Here is a 14,022-nt window from a genome sequence, read left to right as displayed (position 1 = left end):
GTGTTGAATTAGTCAAACAACTGAGATTGTGGTTCAATGTATTTAGAAAATTGCCTCAGTTTGTAAGGTTCCACTTCTTCTGTAGCTATGGTCCAGATCTATTAAAGTATATTCCTCCCAAGTAGACCAGTTTGGCAAAGATTTAACCGTGTCAGGTTCCCTTCCATCTCTGGCTGTTTTCTCTCTGTCCTCATTCCCTTTCTCTCCAATCTATCTCCTAGTGATGAGATATTTCTTTGCTTTTTAGTCTGTAGGTACAAGAGAACTAAAAAACATGATGTTCATGTCACCTTAATCAATTAGGCAAAGAGCCCCATTTACACATTTCTAAGGCATCTGTCACCAGAGCATCCAGATGCAATTCCCATTTTTTAATTTTGCAGCCATACTTTGGGTTAAACTTGGTAGCTGGAAGTGTATTGAATAAGGTCCTGGCAAGATTCTCCTAAGTAGGGTGCATATTCTTTGGGGCCATGGGCTGCACTCTCCAACCTTACAGCATCCTCTTCCTAAATGACAGTTATGAGTATTCACGCAGTGGACCGTGGCCATGGACGAGTATGTATTTCCTGGGAAGGATGAAGAGAAGAGAATGTTGGTATTTCTAAAAGTATAGACAGCCTGACAGCCAATTTTGGAGTCTGGGTGACATTTTAAATTGGTAGTGCTGCTAATTACTCAAACCCTAGGAAACCATATGGAATACAGCCACAGCTCTAGAATTAATATAAGTGAGCACTGTGAACCCATTACAAACAGCATGTTCTCGTGGAATAATGGCACAGTATCTATGTCAGCACAGTGTGATATTGTGGTTAAGACACACACATGCAGGCATAAAACTTCCTGATATCTCCTCCTCTTTTTTTTTTTTTGTAAAAATTTTCTTACTACTAGGATTTGTTAACTTACCTAAATTTTCTAACAAGAATCCTAGTTTCTTTGTCAAATATTGCCGATTGGCATTACTGTGTGGAATTTTAATTATATAGAAGAGGAATCTTAGTAAGCACTGTATGATAATGTGGAACAAGAGCTTGGAAGGTACAATGTTCTTTTTCAGTTTTTGGCTCCCCTACTTACTGTTACTTGAACTTGAGTTGGTTGGTTAGTGACTCTGATTTTTAGTCTTTTCATCTATTAAGTGGGTTTAATAATGCTGTCTACTCATGTGGCTAATATGAAAATTGAAAACCAGGTAACAATGTTTACTGCCAAAGATGCTCAGAATGAAAGTCAGCAATGAGATAAAGTACAACATCTTGAAAATTCATCTCTCAGATGGAAATTGGGGTCTTAGCCTTGGCAAGGTTCTGTGAACCTTGTACTCAGCACACAGATTCCAAGGGTAACTTCTGTGCTGGTGAATGGCAGTTTCCTTGATAGAAGTTGCAAATCTGAACACAGACAGTGGAACAAAAATGTCAGCAATTGAGTACCTTAATACACTCATGCCCTTCACAGAAATGTCCCCACCTGTGGGGAGGGAGCCCCGTTTAAAAAAAAAAAAAAAAAAGCACACACACCTCACTTTACATATTTCAGCATTTTGTCTTCATTTATTTCTAAACATACTTGAAACGGTTTTCATTTTGTTCCTTTTGATAGACTTGGTGGAGCAAGCTCACTCATGACAATCTGCTATTCTTGGCCCTATGCATCCCCAGAGCAGGCCAGGTTACTAACAAACTACAATAGGAGCTGGCATTGTGGCATAGCAGGTAAACTCACCACATTCAAGGCCACCATCCCGTATGGGTGTCAGTTTGTGTCCCCCATGTTTCACTTCCAAACAAGCTCCCTGCTAACGGCATGGGAAAATAGCAGAAAATAGTCCAAGTGCTTGGGCCCCTGTAACCATGTGGGAAACCTGGATGAAGCTCCTGGCTCCTGAGTCTGGATTGGCCCAGCTTCGGCCATTGCAGCCATGTGGGGGGTGAACCAGCAGATAGAAGCTCTCTCCCTCCCAACCCCCATAACTCTGCCTTCCAAATAAATAAATAAATGTTCTTAGAAGTTACAATGATACTAACAATGACATAAGACATGAGAATCACGTGAAATGTGCTTTGCCTATATTTCATATTATTCAGTCCCTACCACCAACCTTGAAAAGTGACTATTATTAATTCCATTTAATGTGTGGGAGAAATAAACTCTCAGAGACTCCTAACTTTGCCCAGGCAGGACCACTAATAAATAGCTAAGCTTGTACCTCAGTTACGTCTGATCCGAATGCTCAGAGCTGATCTTGTACCAATCAGGTGCCAATCACCTGTTTGTGTTTTAAGGCCTTCTTTGTCTTCTCTCCTTGCAGGTTGTGCTAGATGTGGGCTGTGGATTGGGAATACTGTCTTTTTTTGCCGTACAGGCTGGCACTAAGAAAGTCTATGCAGTTGAAGCCAGTTCGGTAGCACAATATGCGGAGGTGAGTGATGACTTTGTGAAGGCAGCTACAGACCAGGTCTTCCTTACAGGTCATGGTACCAAGTGATGGACTCTTCCAGGTAGGTCCTTTTCAATCATGTGTTTTCCCAGCGTCTCGTGTTTTTCTATTAGAATGTTGCTGCTACCAGTGCCCAGCTTCCCTGTAGTGGTGGAAATGAAGCAGTTATTTTTTTAAATTTCACTGATGCTGAAACTATAGCAAAACCTTCTCCTTTCCTATCCACTGTGTGGCGTGTTAGCTGGGGGTGCAGTGGGGTGCTGAGTGATTTCTTACCTTTGCTGACCTACAAGATAAGGAGTTAGATTTCACTGGAGCTAGTCTTAACTTTGTTTTCCTTCTTCAATGGTGTATTGACAGTGGCTGCCTCACTCCCTTCAAATGTGACTTTGGTCAATGGGGCTGTTACTACATGGATGTAGTCAGAGGAAGAAACAGGTGTTTGTGTTTTAAGAAGTTTTTTTTCAGATGTCAGATTCGGAATTGGGAGACCGAAAGTGCTTTGTTTTAAACATGGTGCTCTGTTATCATTATGAAACGGGGACAAATATGAAGAAATAAGGCCAGGTCAAGAGTCAGATAAAAACACCTCTCAGTAGTATTTGGGTATAATACCCCAGGAGGTGGGGATGGAAGCATGTGTGTAAACAGAACAATATGCTTGTCATCCACCACTGGAGGAGGCCTAAATTTTAATGAGGGAAAGAAAGAGGACAAGGGAAGTTGGCCTACTGTTTCAGCTGAACATCGTACATGTGCTCTCCTTCCCTGGACAACTGGTTTCACAGTGACCAGGAGACAACCAAGTATCACATGTTTGGAGGGAACGGTGGCTGGAGCCTAATGGCTGTAGGTTGTTGAAATCTTTTTTTCTTTACAAGTGTTCTTTTCTGAGTAGCCATTATTTAACAAAAACAACTTTTAAGAGTTGATGAAGTAGGGCTGGTGTTGTGGTGTAGCGGGTTAAGCTCCCACGTGCAATGCCAGTATCTCATATGGGCATTGATTCAAGTCCTGGTTGCTCTACTTCTGATCCAATTTCTTGCTAATGTGCCTGGGAAAGCAGAAGAAGATGGTCCAAGTCCTCGGGTCCCTGCATCCTTGTGAGAGACCCAGATGAAGCTTCTGACTCCTGGCCAAGTCCTGGTAGTTGCTACCATTTGGGAAGTGAATCAGTAAATGGAGGATCTCTCTCTCTCTCCCACCCCTGTGTGTGTGTATCTTTCTCTCCCACTATCTGTAACTCTGCCTTTCAAATAAAATAAATCCTTTAACAAAATTGGTGAAGAAGCAAATGACAAAATTTTTTTTCGGCAAAATTAATCTTTTAAAAATTGTTATTAATTTATTTATTTGAAGAGAGGTAGAAATAGAGAACTTCCATTTACTGGTTCACTGCCTGAATGCCTGGAATGGTAGAGTCTGGGCCAAGCCAGAAACAGGAGAGTAGAACTCAATGCAGGTCTCCCACATGTGTAGCACATACCGAAGAACTTGAACTGTCAGCGCTGTCTCCAAGTGCACTCGTTATCTAGAGGCTGAAGCGGGAGCTGGAGCCGGGACTTGAACCCATGCCCGCTGATGCAGTAGACAGGCTTTCCAAACAGCATCCCATAGTTTTTTTAATAAATTCATTTTTCGTCAACTTTTTGGAGTGTTCATGTTATTTACACACTTTTCTCAAGGCTTGGTAAGGTATACCCAAGACTTACCTTTTTTAAAAGATTTATTTTTTTTTGGAAGAGTTAGAGAGAGGAAGCAAGAAAGAGTGAACTTCCATCTCCTGGTTCTCTGCCAAGATGGCCACAGTGGCCAGTACTAGGCTGGCCACAGCCAGGAGCCCTGGGCTTCTTCTGGATCCCCCACATAGGTGTCAGGGGCCCAAACACTTGGGCCATCCTCTGCCACTTTTCCTAGACCACCAGCAGGGAGCTGGATTGCAGTGGAGCAGGCATTGGGATTGAGATGATGTGTATCCCAAAGACGGTTCTCATTCCATGAAAAATACATCTTTTAGTTTCATTTTTCACGAACTTTTTGGAGCCCCCTCACTTAGCTGTTTTTTTTGGTGTTTTTTTTTTTTTTTTTTTTTTTTTTGCTGTAGTTCATTTGTTTTGTTTCATTTTTTTTTTTTTTAACTTTTATTTAATGCATATAAATTTCCAAAGTACAACTTACGGATTACAATGGCTTCCCCCCCATACCGTCCCTCCCACCCACAACCCTCCCCTTTCCCACTCCCTCTCCCCTTCCATTCACATCAAGATTCATTTTTGATTATCTTAATATACAGAAGATCAGCTTAGTATGCATCAAGTATGGATTTCAACAGTTTGCTCCCACACAGAAACATAAAGTGAAAAATAATAGATGATTTTTTTTAAATGATGATGAAATCAGAGCAGACCTATTGTCATGTTTAATCCCAGTGAGAGTCAAGTTGGGAATTGATAATTTCTTTTTTTTTTTTTACAGAGGATCAGTTTAGTATGCATTAAGTAAGGATTTCAACAGTTTGCACCCCCATAGAAACACAAAGTGAAATATATTGTTTGAGTACTCGTTATAGCATTAAATCTCAATGTACAGGACATTAAGGATAGAGATCCTACATGAGGAGTAAGTGCACAGTGACTCCTGTTGTTGACTTTACCAATTGACACTCCTGTCTATGGCATCAGTAATCTCCCTATGCTCCAGTCATGAGTTTCCAAGGCTATGGAAGCCCTCTGAGTTCTCCGACTCTTATCTTGTTTAGACAAGGTCATAGTCAAAGTGGAGGTTCTCTCCTCCCTTCAGAGAAAGGTACCTCCTTCTTTGATGACCTGTTCTTTCCACTGGGATCTCACTCACTGAGATCTTTTGCCAGAGTGTCTTGGCTTTCCATGCCTGAAATACTCTCATGAGCTTTTCAGCCAGCTCCGAATGCCTTTAGGGCTGATTCTGAGGCCAGAGTGCTATTTAGGACATCTGCCATTCTATGAGTCTGCTGAGTATCTCACTTCCCATGTTGGATCACTCTCCCCTTTATTTACTCCATCGGTTAGCGTTAGCAGGTACTAGACATGTCTATGTGCTTCCTTTGACTCCCAGTCCCTCCACCATGACCAACTGTGAACTGAGACTGATCACCTGGAACAGTGAGATGGCATTGGTACATGCCACCTCGATGGGATTGAATTGGAATCCCCTGGTATGCTTCCAACTCCACCACTTGGGGCAAGTCAGCCTGAGCATGTCCCAAATTATACATCTCTTCCCTCTCCCATTCCCACCACCATGTTCAACAGGGATCACATTTCAGTTAATTTTCAACACTTAAGAATAACTGTGCATCAATTACAGATCTAAACCAGTCATATTAAGTAGAACAGATAAAAAAACTACTAAGAGGGATAATATATTAAGTTGTTCATTAACAGTCAGGGGTATGCTGATCAAGCCACCGTTTCCCATAGTGTCCACCTCACTCCAACAGGTTTCCCTCTTGGTGTTCAGTCAGTCGTCACCGATCAGGGAGAACATATGGTATTTGTCCCTTTGGGACTGGCTTATTTCACTCAGCATGATGTGTTCCAGATTCCTCCATTTTGTTGCAAATGACTGGATTTCGTTGTTTCTTACTGCGGTATAGTATTCTAAAGAGTACATATCCCATAATTTCTTTATCCAGTCTATCGTTGATGGGCATTTAGGTTGGTTCCAGGTCTTAGCTATTGTGAATTGAGCTGCAATAAACATTAGGGTGCAGACCTCTTTTTTGTTTGCCAATTTAAATTCCTTTGGGTAAATTCCAAGGAGTGGGATGGCTGGGTCGAACGGTAGGGTTATCTTCAGGTTTCTGAGGAATCTCCAGACTGACTTCCATAGTGGCTTGACCAGTTTGCATTCCCACCAACAGTGGGTTAGTGTCCCTTTTTCCCCACATCCTCGCCAGCATCTGTTGTTGGTAGATTTCTGCATGTGAGCCATTCTAACCGGGGTGAGGTGAAACCTCATTGTGGTTTTGATTTGCATTTCCCTGATTGCTAGTGACCTTGAACATTTTTTCATGTGCCTGTTGGCCATTTGGATTTCCTCTTTTGAAAAATGTCTATTGAGGTCCTTGGCCCATCTCTTAAGTGGGTTGTTGGTTTTGTTTTTGTGGAGTTTCTTGATCTCTTTGTAGATTCTGGTTATTAACCCTTTATCTGTTGCATAGTTTGCAAATATTTTTTCCCATTCTGTCGGTTGTCTCTTCACTCTCCTGACTGTTTCTTTTGCAGTACAGAAACTTCTCAATTTGATGCAATCCCAATAGTTGATTTTGGCTTTGACTGTCTGTGCCTCCCGAGTCTTTTCCAGAAATTCTTTGCCTGTGCCAATATCTTGAAGGGTTTCTCCAATGTTCTCTAATAACTTAATGGTGTCAGGACGTAGATTTAGGTCTTTAATCCACGTTGAGTGGATTTTTGTGTAAGGTGTAAGGTAGGGGTCTTGCTTCATGCTTCTGCACGTGGAAATCCAGTTTTCCCAGCACCATTTATTGAATAGACTGTCCTTGCTCCAGGAATTAGTTTTAGATCCTTGATCAAATATAAGTTGGCTGTAGATGTTTGGGTTGATTTCTGGTGTTTCAATTCTGTTCCATTGGTCTATCCATCTGTTTCTGTACCAGTACCATGCTGTTTTAATTACAACTGCCCTGTAGTATGTCCTGAAATCTGGTATTGTGATGCCTCCAGCTTTGTTTTTGTTGTACAAGATTGCTTTAGCTATTCGAGGTCTCTTGTGCCTCCATATAAATTTCAGCACCATTTTTTCCAGATCTGAGAAGAAGGTCTTCGGTATCTTGATTGGTATTGCATTGAATCTGTAAATTGCTTTTGGGAGAATGGACATTTTGATGATATTGATTCTTGCAATCCATGAGCATGGAAGATTTTTCCATTTCTTGGTATCCTCTTCTATTTCTTTCTTTAAGGTTTTGTAATTTTCATCGTAGAGATCTTTAACGTCTTTGGTTAAGTTTATTCCAAGGTATTTGATTGTTTTTGTAGCTATTGTGAATGGGATTGATCTTAGAAGTTCTTCCTCAGCCATGGCATTGCTTGTGTATACAAAGGCTGTTGATTTTTGTGCATTGATTTTATACCCTGCTACTTTGCCAAACTCTTCTATGAGTTCCAATAGTCTCTTAGTAGAGTTCTTTGGGTCCCCTAAATAAAGAATCATGTCATCTGCAAAGAGGGATAGTTTGAGTTCTTCCTTCCCAATTTGTATCCCTTTAATTTCTTTTTCTTGCCTAATAGCTCTGGCTAGAACCTCCAGAACTATATTGAATAGCAGTGGTGAGAGTGGGCATCCCTGTCTGGTTCCAGATCTCAGTGGAAATGCTTCCAACTTTTCCCCATTCAATAGGATGTTGGCTGTGGGTTTTTCATAGATTGCTTTGATTGTATTGAGGAATGTTCCTTCCAAACCCAGTTTGCTTAGAGTTTTCATCATGAACGGGTGTTGTATTTTATCAAATGCTTTCTCGGCATCTATTGAGATAATCATATGGTTTTTCTTCTGCAGTCTGTTAATGTGGTGTATCACATTGATTGTCTTGCGCACATTAAACCATCCCTGCATACCAGGGATAAATCCCACTTGGTCTGGGTGGATGATCTTTCTGATGTGTTGTTGCATTCTATTGGCGAGAATTTTATTGAGGATTTTTGCATCTATGTTCATCAGGGATATTGGTCTGTAATTCTCTTTCAGTGCTGCATCTTTTTCTGGCTTAGGAATTAAGGTGATGCTGGCTTCATAGAAAGAATTTGGGAGGACTCCCTCTTCTTCGATTGTTCTGAATAGTTTGAGAAGAATTGGAGTTAGTTCTTCTTTAAACGTCTGGTAGAATTCAGCAGTGAATCCATCTGGTCCTGGGCTTTTCTTTGTTGGGAGGGCCTTTATTACTGTTTCAATTTCTGTCTCAGTTATGGGTCTGTTTAGGTTTTCGATGTCTTCCTGGTTCAATTTAGGCAGGTTGCATGTGTCCAGGAAACTATCCATTTCTGATAGGTTTCCCTGTTTGCTGGCATACAAGTCCTTGTAGTAATTTCTGATGATTCTTTTTATTTCTGTGGTGTCTGTTGTTACGTTTCCTTTTTCATCTCTGATTTTATTGATTTGGGTCTTTTCTCTTCTTTTTTTAGTTAGTTGGGCCAATGGGGTGTCAATTTTGTTTATTTTTTCAAAAAACCAGCTCCTCGTTTGGCTGATTTTTTGTAATGTTTTTCTTGATTCAATCCTGTTGATTTCTTCTCTGATTTTAATTATTTCTCTTCTCCTACTAGATTTGGGTCTGGTTTGCTGTAGGTTTTCTAGATCGTTGAGGTGAATTGAAAGCTCATCTATTTGGTGTCTTTCCAATTTCTTGATGTAGGCACCTATTGATATAAACTTTCCTCTTAACACTGCTTTTGCTGCATCCCATAAGTTTGGGTATGTTGTGCTGTTATCCTCATTTACTTCCAGAAAGTTTTTGATTTCTCTTTTGATTTCTTGAATGACCCATTGTTCATTCAGGAGCATGTTGTTCAATCTCCATGTGTTTGCGTATGCTCTAGGGATTCCTGAGTTGCCAATCTCCAACTTCATTCCTTTATGGTCTGAGAAGCTGCATGGTATGATTCTAATTCTTTTGAATTTGTTGAGACTTGCTTTATGGCCTAGCATGTGGTCAATCCTAGAGAAGCTTCCATGTACTGCTGAGAAGAATGTAAAATCTTTAGCTGTAGGATTGAAAGTTCTGTATATATCTGTTAGATCCATTTGGGCTATAGTGTCGTTTAAATCTACTGTATCCTTGTTGATCTTCTGACCGGATGATCTGTCTATTTCTGAGAGTGGAGTATTGAAGTCCCCCAGTACTACTGTATTGGGGTCTAAGTCTCCCTTTAAGTCCGTTAATAAATCTCTTAGATAAACTGGTGCCCTGTAGTTAGGTGCATATACATTGATAATTGTTATATCTTCCTGTTGAATTGATCCCTTAATCATGATATAGTGTCCCTCTTTGTCTCTCTTAACAGTTTTTGTGGTAAAGTTTATGTTGTCCGATATTAAGATGGCTACGCCTGCTCTTTTTTCATTTCTGTTGGCATGGTATATCTTTTTCCAGCCTTTCACTTTCAGTCTGTATGGATCTTTGTTGGAAAGATGTGTTTCTTGTAAGCAGCAAATAGATGGGTTTTGTTCCTTAACCCAATCAGCCAATTGGTGTCTTTTAACTGGACAATTCAGGCCATTCACGTTCAAAGTGACTAATGATAAGTGGTAACTTTGCCCTGCCATTTGCCAAAGATAAGTTCTAATATATTCTTTGAATTCCCTGTGATCTTTTGCTGTGAGGTTTCCTTCCTTGATTTCCTTCCTTTACCTTCTTTCATATTGATGACCGTGTTTCTGTGTTTCTGTGTGTAACACATCTTTAAGCATCTTTTGCAGGGCTGGACGAGTGGCAACAAATTCTTTCAATTTCTGTTTGCAATGAAAAGTCTTTATTTCACCTTCATTCACAAATGATAGCTTGGCAGGATATAATATTCTGGGCTGGCGGTTGTTCTCTCTTAGTACCTGGGCTATATCTCGCCATTCCCTCCTAGCTTTTAGAGTTTCTGATGAGAAGTCAGCTGTGAGTCTGATTGGAGATCCTCTGAGAGTAATCTGACGTTTCTCTCTTGCACATTTTAGGATCTTTTCTTTATGTTTCACTGTGGTAAGTTTAATTACCACGTGTCGTGGTGAGGATCTCTTTTGGTCGTGTTTATTAGGGGTTCTGTGAGCTTCCTGGACTAGGATTTCTCTGTCCTTCTCCAAACCTGGGAAATTTTCTGCTAATATCTCACTAAAAAGGCCTTCTAATCCTTTCTCCCTCTCCATGCCTTCAGGAACTCCTAGAACCCGAATGTTGGGTTTTTTAATGGTATCCTGAAGATTCCCGACAATATGTTTTAGATTTCTAATTTCCTCGTCTTTTCTTTGGTCTGACTGTATCCTTTCCTGTTCTCTGTCTTCTAAGTCCGATATTCTCTCTTCTGCTTCACCCATTCTGTTTGTAAGGCTCTCTATTGTGTTTTTCATTTTTTAAAAATGTATGCCTGTTTTTGTGGTAGCATTGCTGTGCAGGAATGGGGAAAGCCTGGGCCACGGGCCATATAAGGCACACAGAAACATTTGGTCTAGCCCTGCCATGGCAGCTTCAGGTGGGCCTCTAAAGTCAATAAATCTATAGCAGGCTGATTTTTAAGTTGCTAATTTTGTATGGCCTTTGATATCCACATGGCCCTTGTAAAAAAAAGAAATTCCCCAGCCCTGCAAGAGTAGCTCTTTGTATGATATGCCTTAAATAGTTAGCACTGTTGGGACACTTGGGATGGTTTCCATTACAGAAGTACTGTTAAGAATATTCTTGCACACAGTCCCCACCACATCTCTGCTAGAACTTCCGTGGCATTAGATGCAGGAATGGAATTGTTGGGTCAGCAGCACCATCAGCTTTGCTGCATGAGGCATTTTTCAGAAAGCTCATGGCAAGTGCATATCTTGTAAAAACTTTATGTGGATTTCAAAAAAGTTTGTACCAAAATAAATCTACCTTTAATTCCATTTTCCACAAACCTCTTGAAATACCCTAGTATATTGCCAAACTGTTTCCCAAAGGGGTTGTGCCAATTTATAATCTCTCTGGTAGGGGATGAGAGATCTGTATCTTTGTTAGGGTACTAGCATTGTCAGACTTTGAAATGTTTTTCAGTCGGCTGGGCTGTTTATGACAAGACTAATGACTTGGAGCATGTTTACAAGTATTTTGGCTATTAGTACTTTCTCTTCTGTAAACAACCTGTTGAAGTTATTTTTTTTTTGATAATTTTCTTTTAACTATCTAATTCATTTGTTGGAATGAGTCCTATATTGTAGATATTAATCTTTATAAGTTAATGTATGACAAATATCATTGCCTTTTTTCTTTCTTCGTGGTCCTAATAAACTTTGGATATGGAATTCTTTAAAAAAAAAAGAAAATATAAACTTATAGAGACAGAACCCCATAGATTAGAAATGGCCATGCTTAGAAATTTGTATCTTTTTAAAAAAGATTTATTTATGAATTTATTCAAAAGGCAGAGATACAGAGAGAGGAGGAGAGATAAAGTTCTTCTATCCACTGATTCATTGCTCTGAAAATGCCTGCAAATGAGGGCTGGGCCAGGCCAAACCCAGGAACTCCATTTAAGTCTCCCCTGTGGATGGTGGGGATCCATGTGCTTGGGCCAGCATCTGCTTCTTTCCCAGGTTCGTTAGCAGGAAGCTGGATTGGAAGCAGTTCAGCTGGGACTTGAACAGGTCTCCTGGATGGTAAATTGGCATTGCAAATTGGAGTTTAACCTGCGGCACCACAAGTCCAGCCCCCAAATTAGTAGATTTTCAGATGGGTTCTTAAGGATGACAAGTTTAGAACTTTCTCTCGGGTGCTGCTGATTCATTCAATCCATATTTCCACTCAGTTGGGTTCAATTCGTTGTTGGGTAATATAGGAGAAACAATAATGACTAGTTCTATTGCCGTATTCAGAGAGCTTCTAGTCTAATAGCAGATTGATCTTGATATATCATACATCAGACTCTGAAAAAATAAAGGAGTGGGTAAATAATTTAGGATTTTTTCTTAATCATTGTTTGTTTTCTGATAGTTGAATAATTTGAGATACATTAGAGAGTTTTTAAATGTTAAAAATATACTTGACTGTAGTATTTTAAGAGAGAAAGAAGTTAGTTCTTATATTTCCTAGCTGTAAGCATGTCTCAAATCACAGAATAAGCTGTCAGTTATCACCAGCACACTGTGGGAGGAGCAATTCTGTACCAATCTGCCTGACTGGCTTCTCGGAGAAGCCTTCTTGGTGAAGCACACCAGTGGGATTGCTGCCTTCTCATGGTGGGGGTGGGGGAGGGTGGTGCTATTCTCAGAGACACTTTTACTAGAGTGTGGCTGGTGTATAATTACAAGGTCTCTGACAAGAACCCAATACAGAGAAGAAGAAAAGGGGAAAAAATACGATCTTAAAACTTAGGGATAAGTTGCAAAAATCAATAAAGGTCAAGGATAATTTAAATTCCCTTTACCTAGATTTGCCTGTTGTTTATAAACATTTGTTTTAACACCTTTTTTCTTGTTTACCCTCTCACCATACACATGATACATATATACACAAATTTAAATGTAGACAGAGATAGACACACACACTTATTCTATGTTTAGGTTTTGTACATCATAGGTCTTTGTTCTTAAAGGTTTCAGTGAGTATTTCCAAAGAATAGAGTTGTTGTCACGCACAAACCAAAGAAGTTACTCTAAAGGCAAAATGGAAGCTTTCCAATGATGCATCCATTAAGTCTGTCCGTGTTGGTGATGAAAGTTGTCAACAGAGACCCCAGCACGAATGGAGAAACTGTCACCGGGAGTATTGAGATGAGGAGTCTGTACTTACCTGCATTTTCTCTTGCTTGCTCTTTCCACCAAGCTCTACTTTGTAAAGCATTAAAACTAGTATCCTAATGAGTTCCAAAGTACCATTATTGTATTTCATGCTTGGTGTTTGCCTCTGTGGATGGTGTGTGTGTGTGTGTGTGTGTGTGTGTGTGTGTGTGTTTGCATGCTACATTAGGCTTTCCTATCTGTAAATAGCTGGCGTGAGTTGGGAACAGAAGTGACTTTCCCAGTGCTCTTGGGGACTGTTGTGGGTCTTTGACATCCTTGTTGGTCAGCCTATTTCTCCCCCCACCCAGCCAGGCCTTCCCTACATATTCTTCCCTAAGAACATGGTGGTTAAAATTGTGTTCAAGGCCATGGGTAATTAGAGTCTTCTAAAAGGGTGAATTTGACAAGAGCATGCCCTCTGTCATGCCCATTGTTCCTGGTGTGGGTGTCACGCAGTGTTCCCCATTGGCCAAGGCCCTTTCACCTTGTACCAGCTCATGGTTTCTGTGTCTTATGCTGACGCTCATCTGTGCTGTTGGTGGGTGGCAGAAAATGATTGTGAACAGTACACAGAAAGATTTTCCGTCTAAGAATAGGCTGACATAGCAGCTCAGCACACGGTGCATGGAGCTCCTTTCGACCTTTTCATTATTTGGTAATTGAACCAGCAGACATTTAATTTTTTCCTCTGGAGTCTTCATTAAATTGCTCAGAAAAGATAAAATTGCAACAAGAAAGAAAAATGTACAAATTTAACTACCATTGCCTGTCTCTGGGTTCTTCTTCACACACCAGGCTTCTAGGCTTTAGGTAAACAGAATATTTTCAAATTGCATTGGATTCAATTTCAGTTATTCTTAGTGGCTTGGTCCAATTTTGTAAAGATTGATCCTCAGAAGGCAAGATGATAGAAATGACTCCTTGTCTGGAGGGCATGCCTGGTGAGACTTTTTTTTTTTTTTTTGTAGGAGTGGTCACGAACTCACTACTCTTTTCACCCTGAGCCCCATATGTCATTTATGGATTAGTAATAAAAGAGCATTCCTGTCCAAAGAATAGGACAGGGC

The 14,022-nt window shown here is 40.3% G+C and overlaps 1 protein-coding gene across 1 annotated transcript in view; it reads left to right on the top strand.

Annotated features, from left to right (window-relative positions):
* LOC100352221 (histone-arginine methyltransferase CARM1) overlaps nucleotides 1-14,022 on the top strand; it is a 117,204-nt gene that overhangs the window by 17,179 nt on the left and 86,003 nt on the right. Inside the window, exon 3 of the mRNA XM_070051461.1 lies at nucleotides 2,318-2,428. Within this exon, the coding sequence (XP_069907562.1) occupies nucleotides 2,318-2,428 (111 nt within the window). The remainder of the gene's footprint in view (nucleotides 1-2,317; nucleotides 2,429-14,022) is intronic.

This window comes from Oryctolagus cuniculus, chromosome 1 (genome assembly GCF_964237555.1).
Source record: "Oryctolagus cuniculus chromosome 1, mOryCun1.1, whole genome shotgun sequence".
In the NCBI taxonomy this organism is placed as follows: Eukaryota; Metazoa; Chordata; class Mammalia; order Lagomorpha; family Leporidae; genus Oryctolagus; species Oryctolagus cuniculus.
The sequence above is the reverse complement of the archived record's forward strand: the minus strand, read 5'-3'. Positions and strand labels throughout refer to the sequence as shown.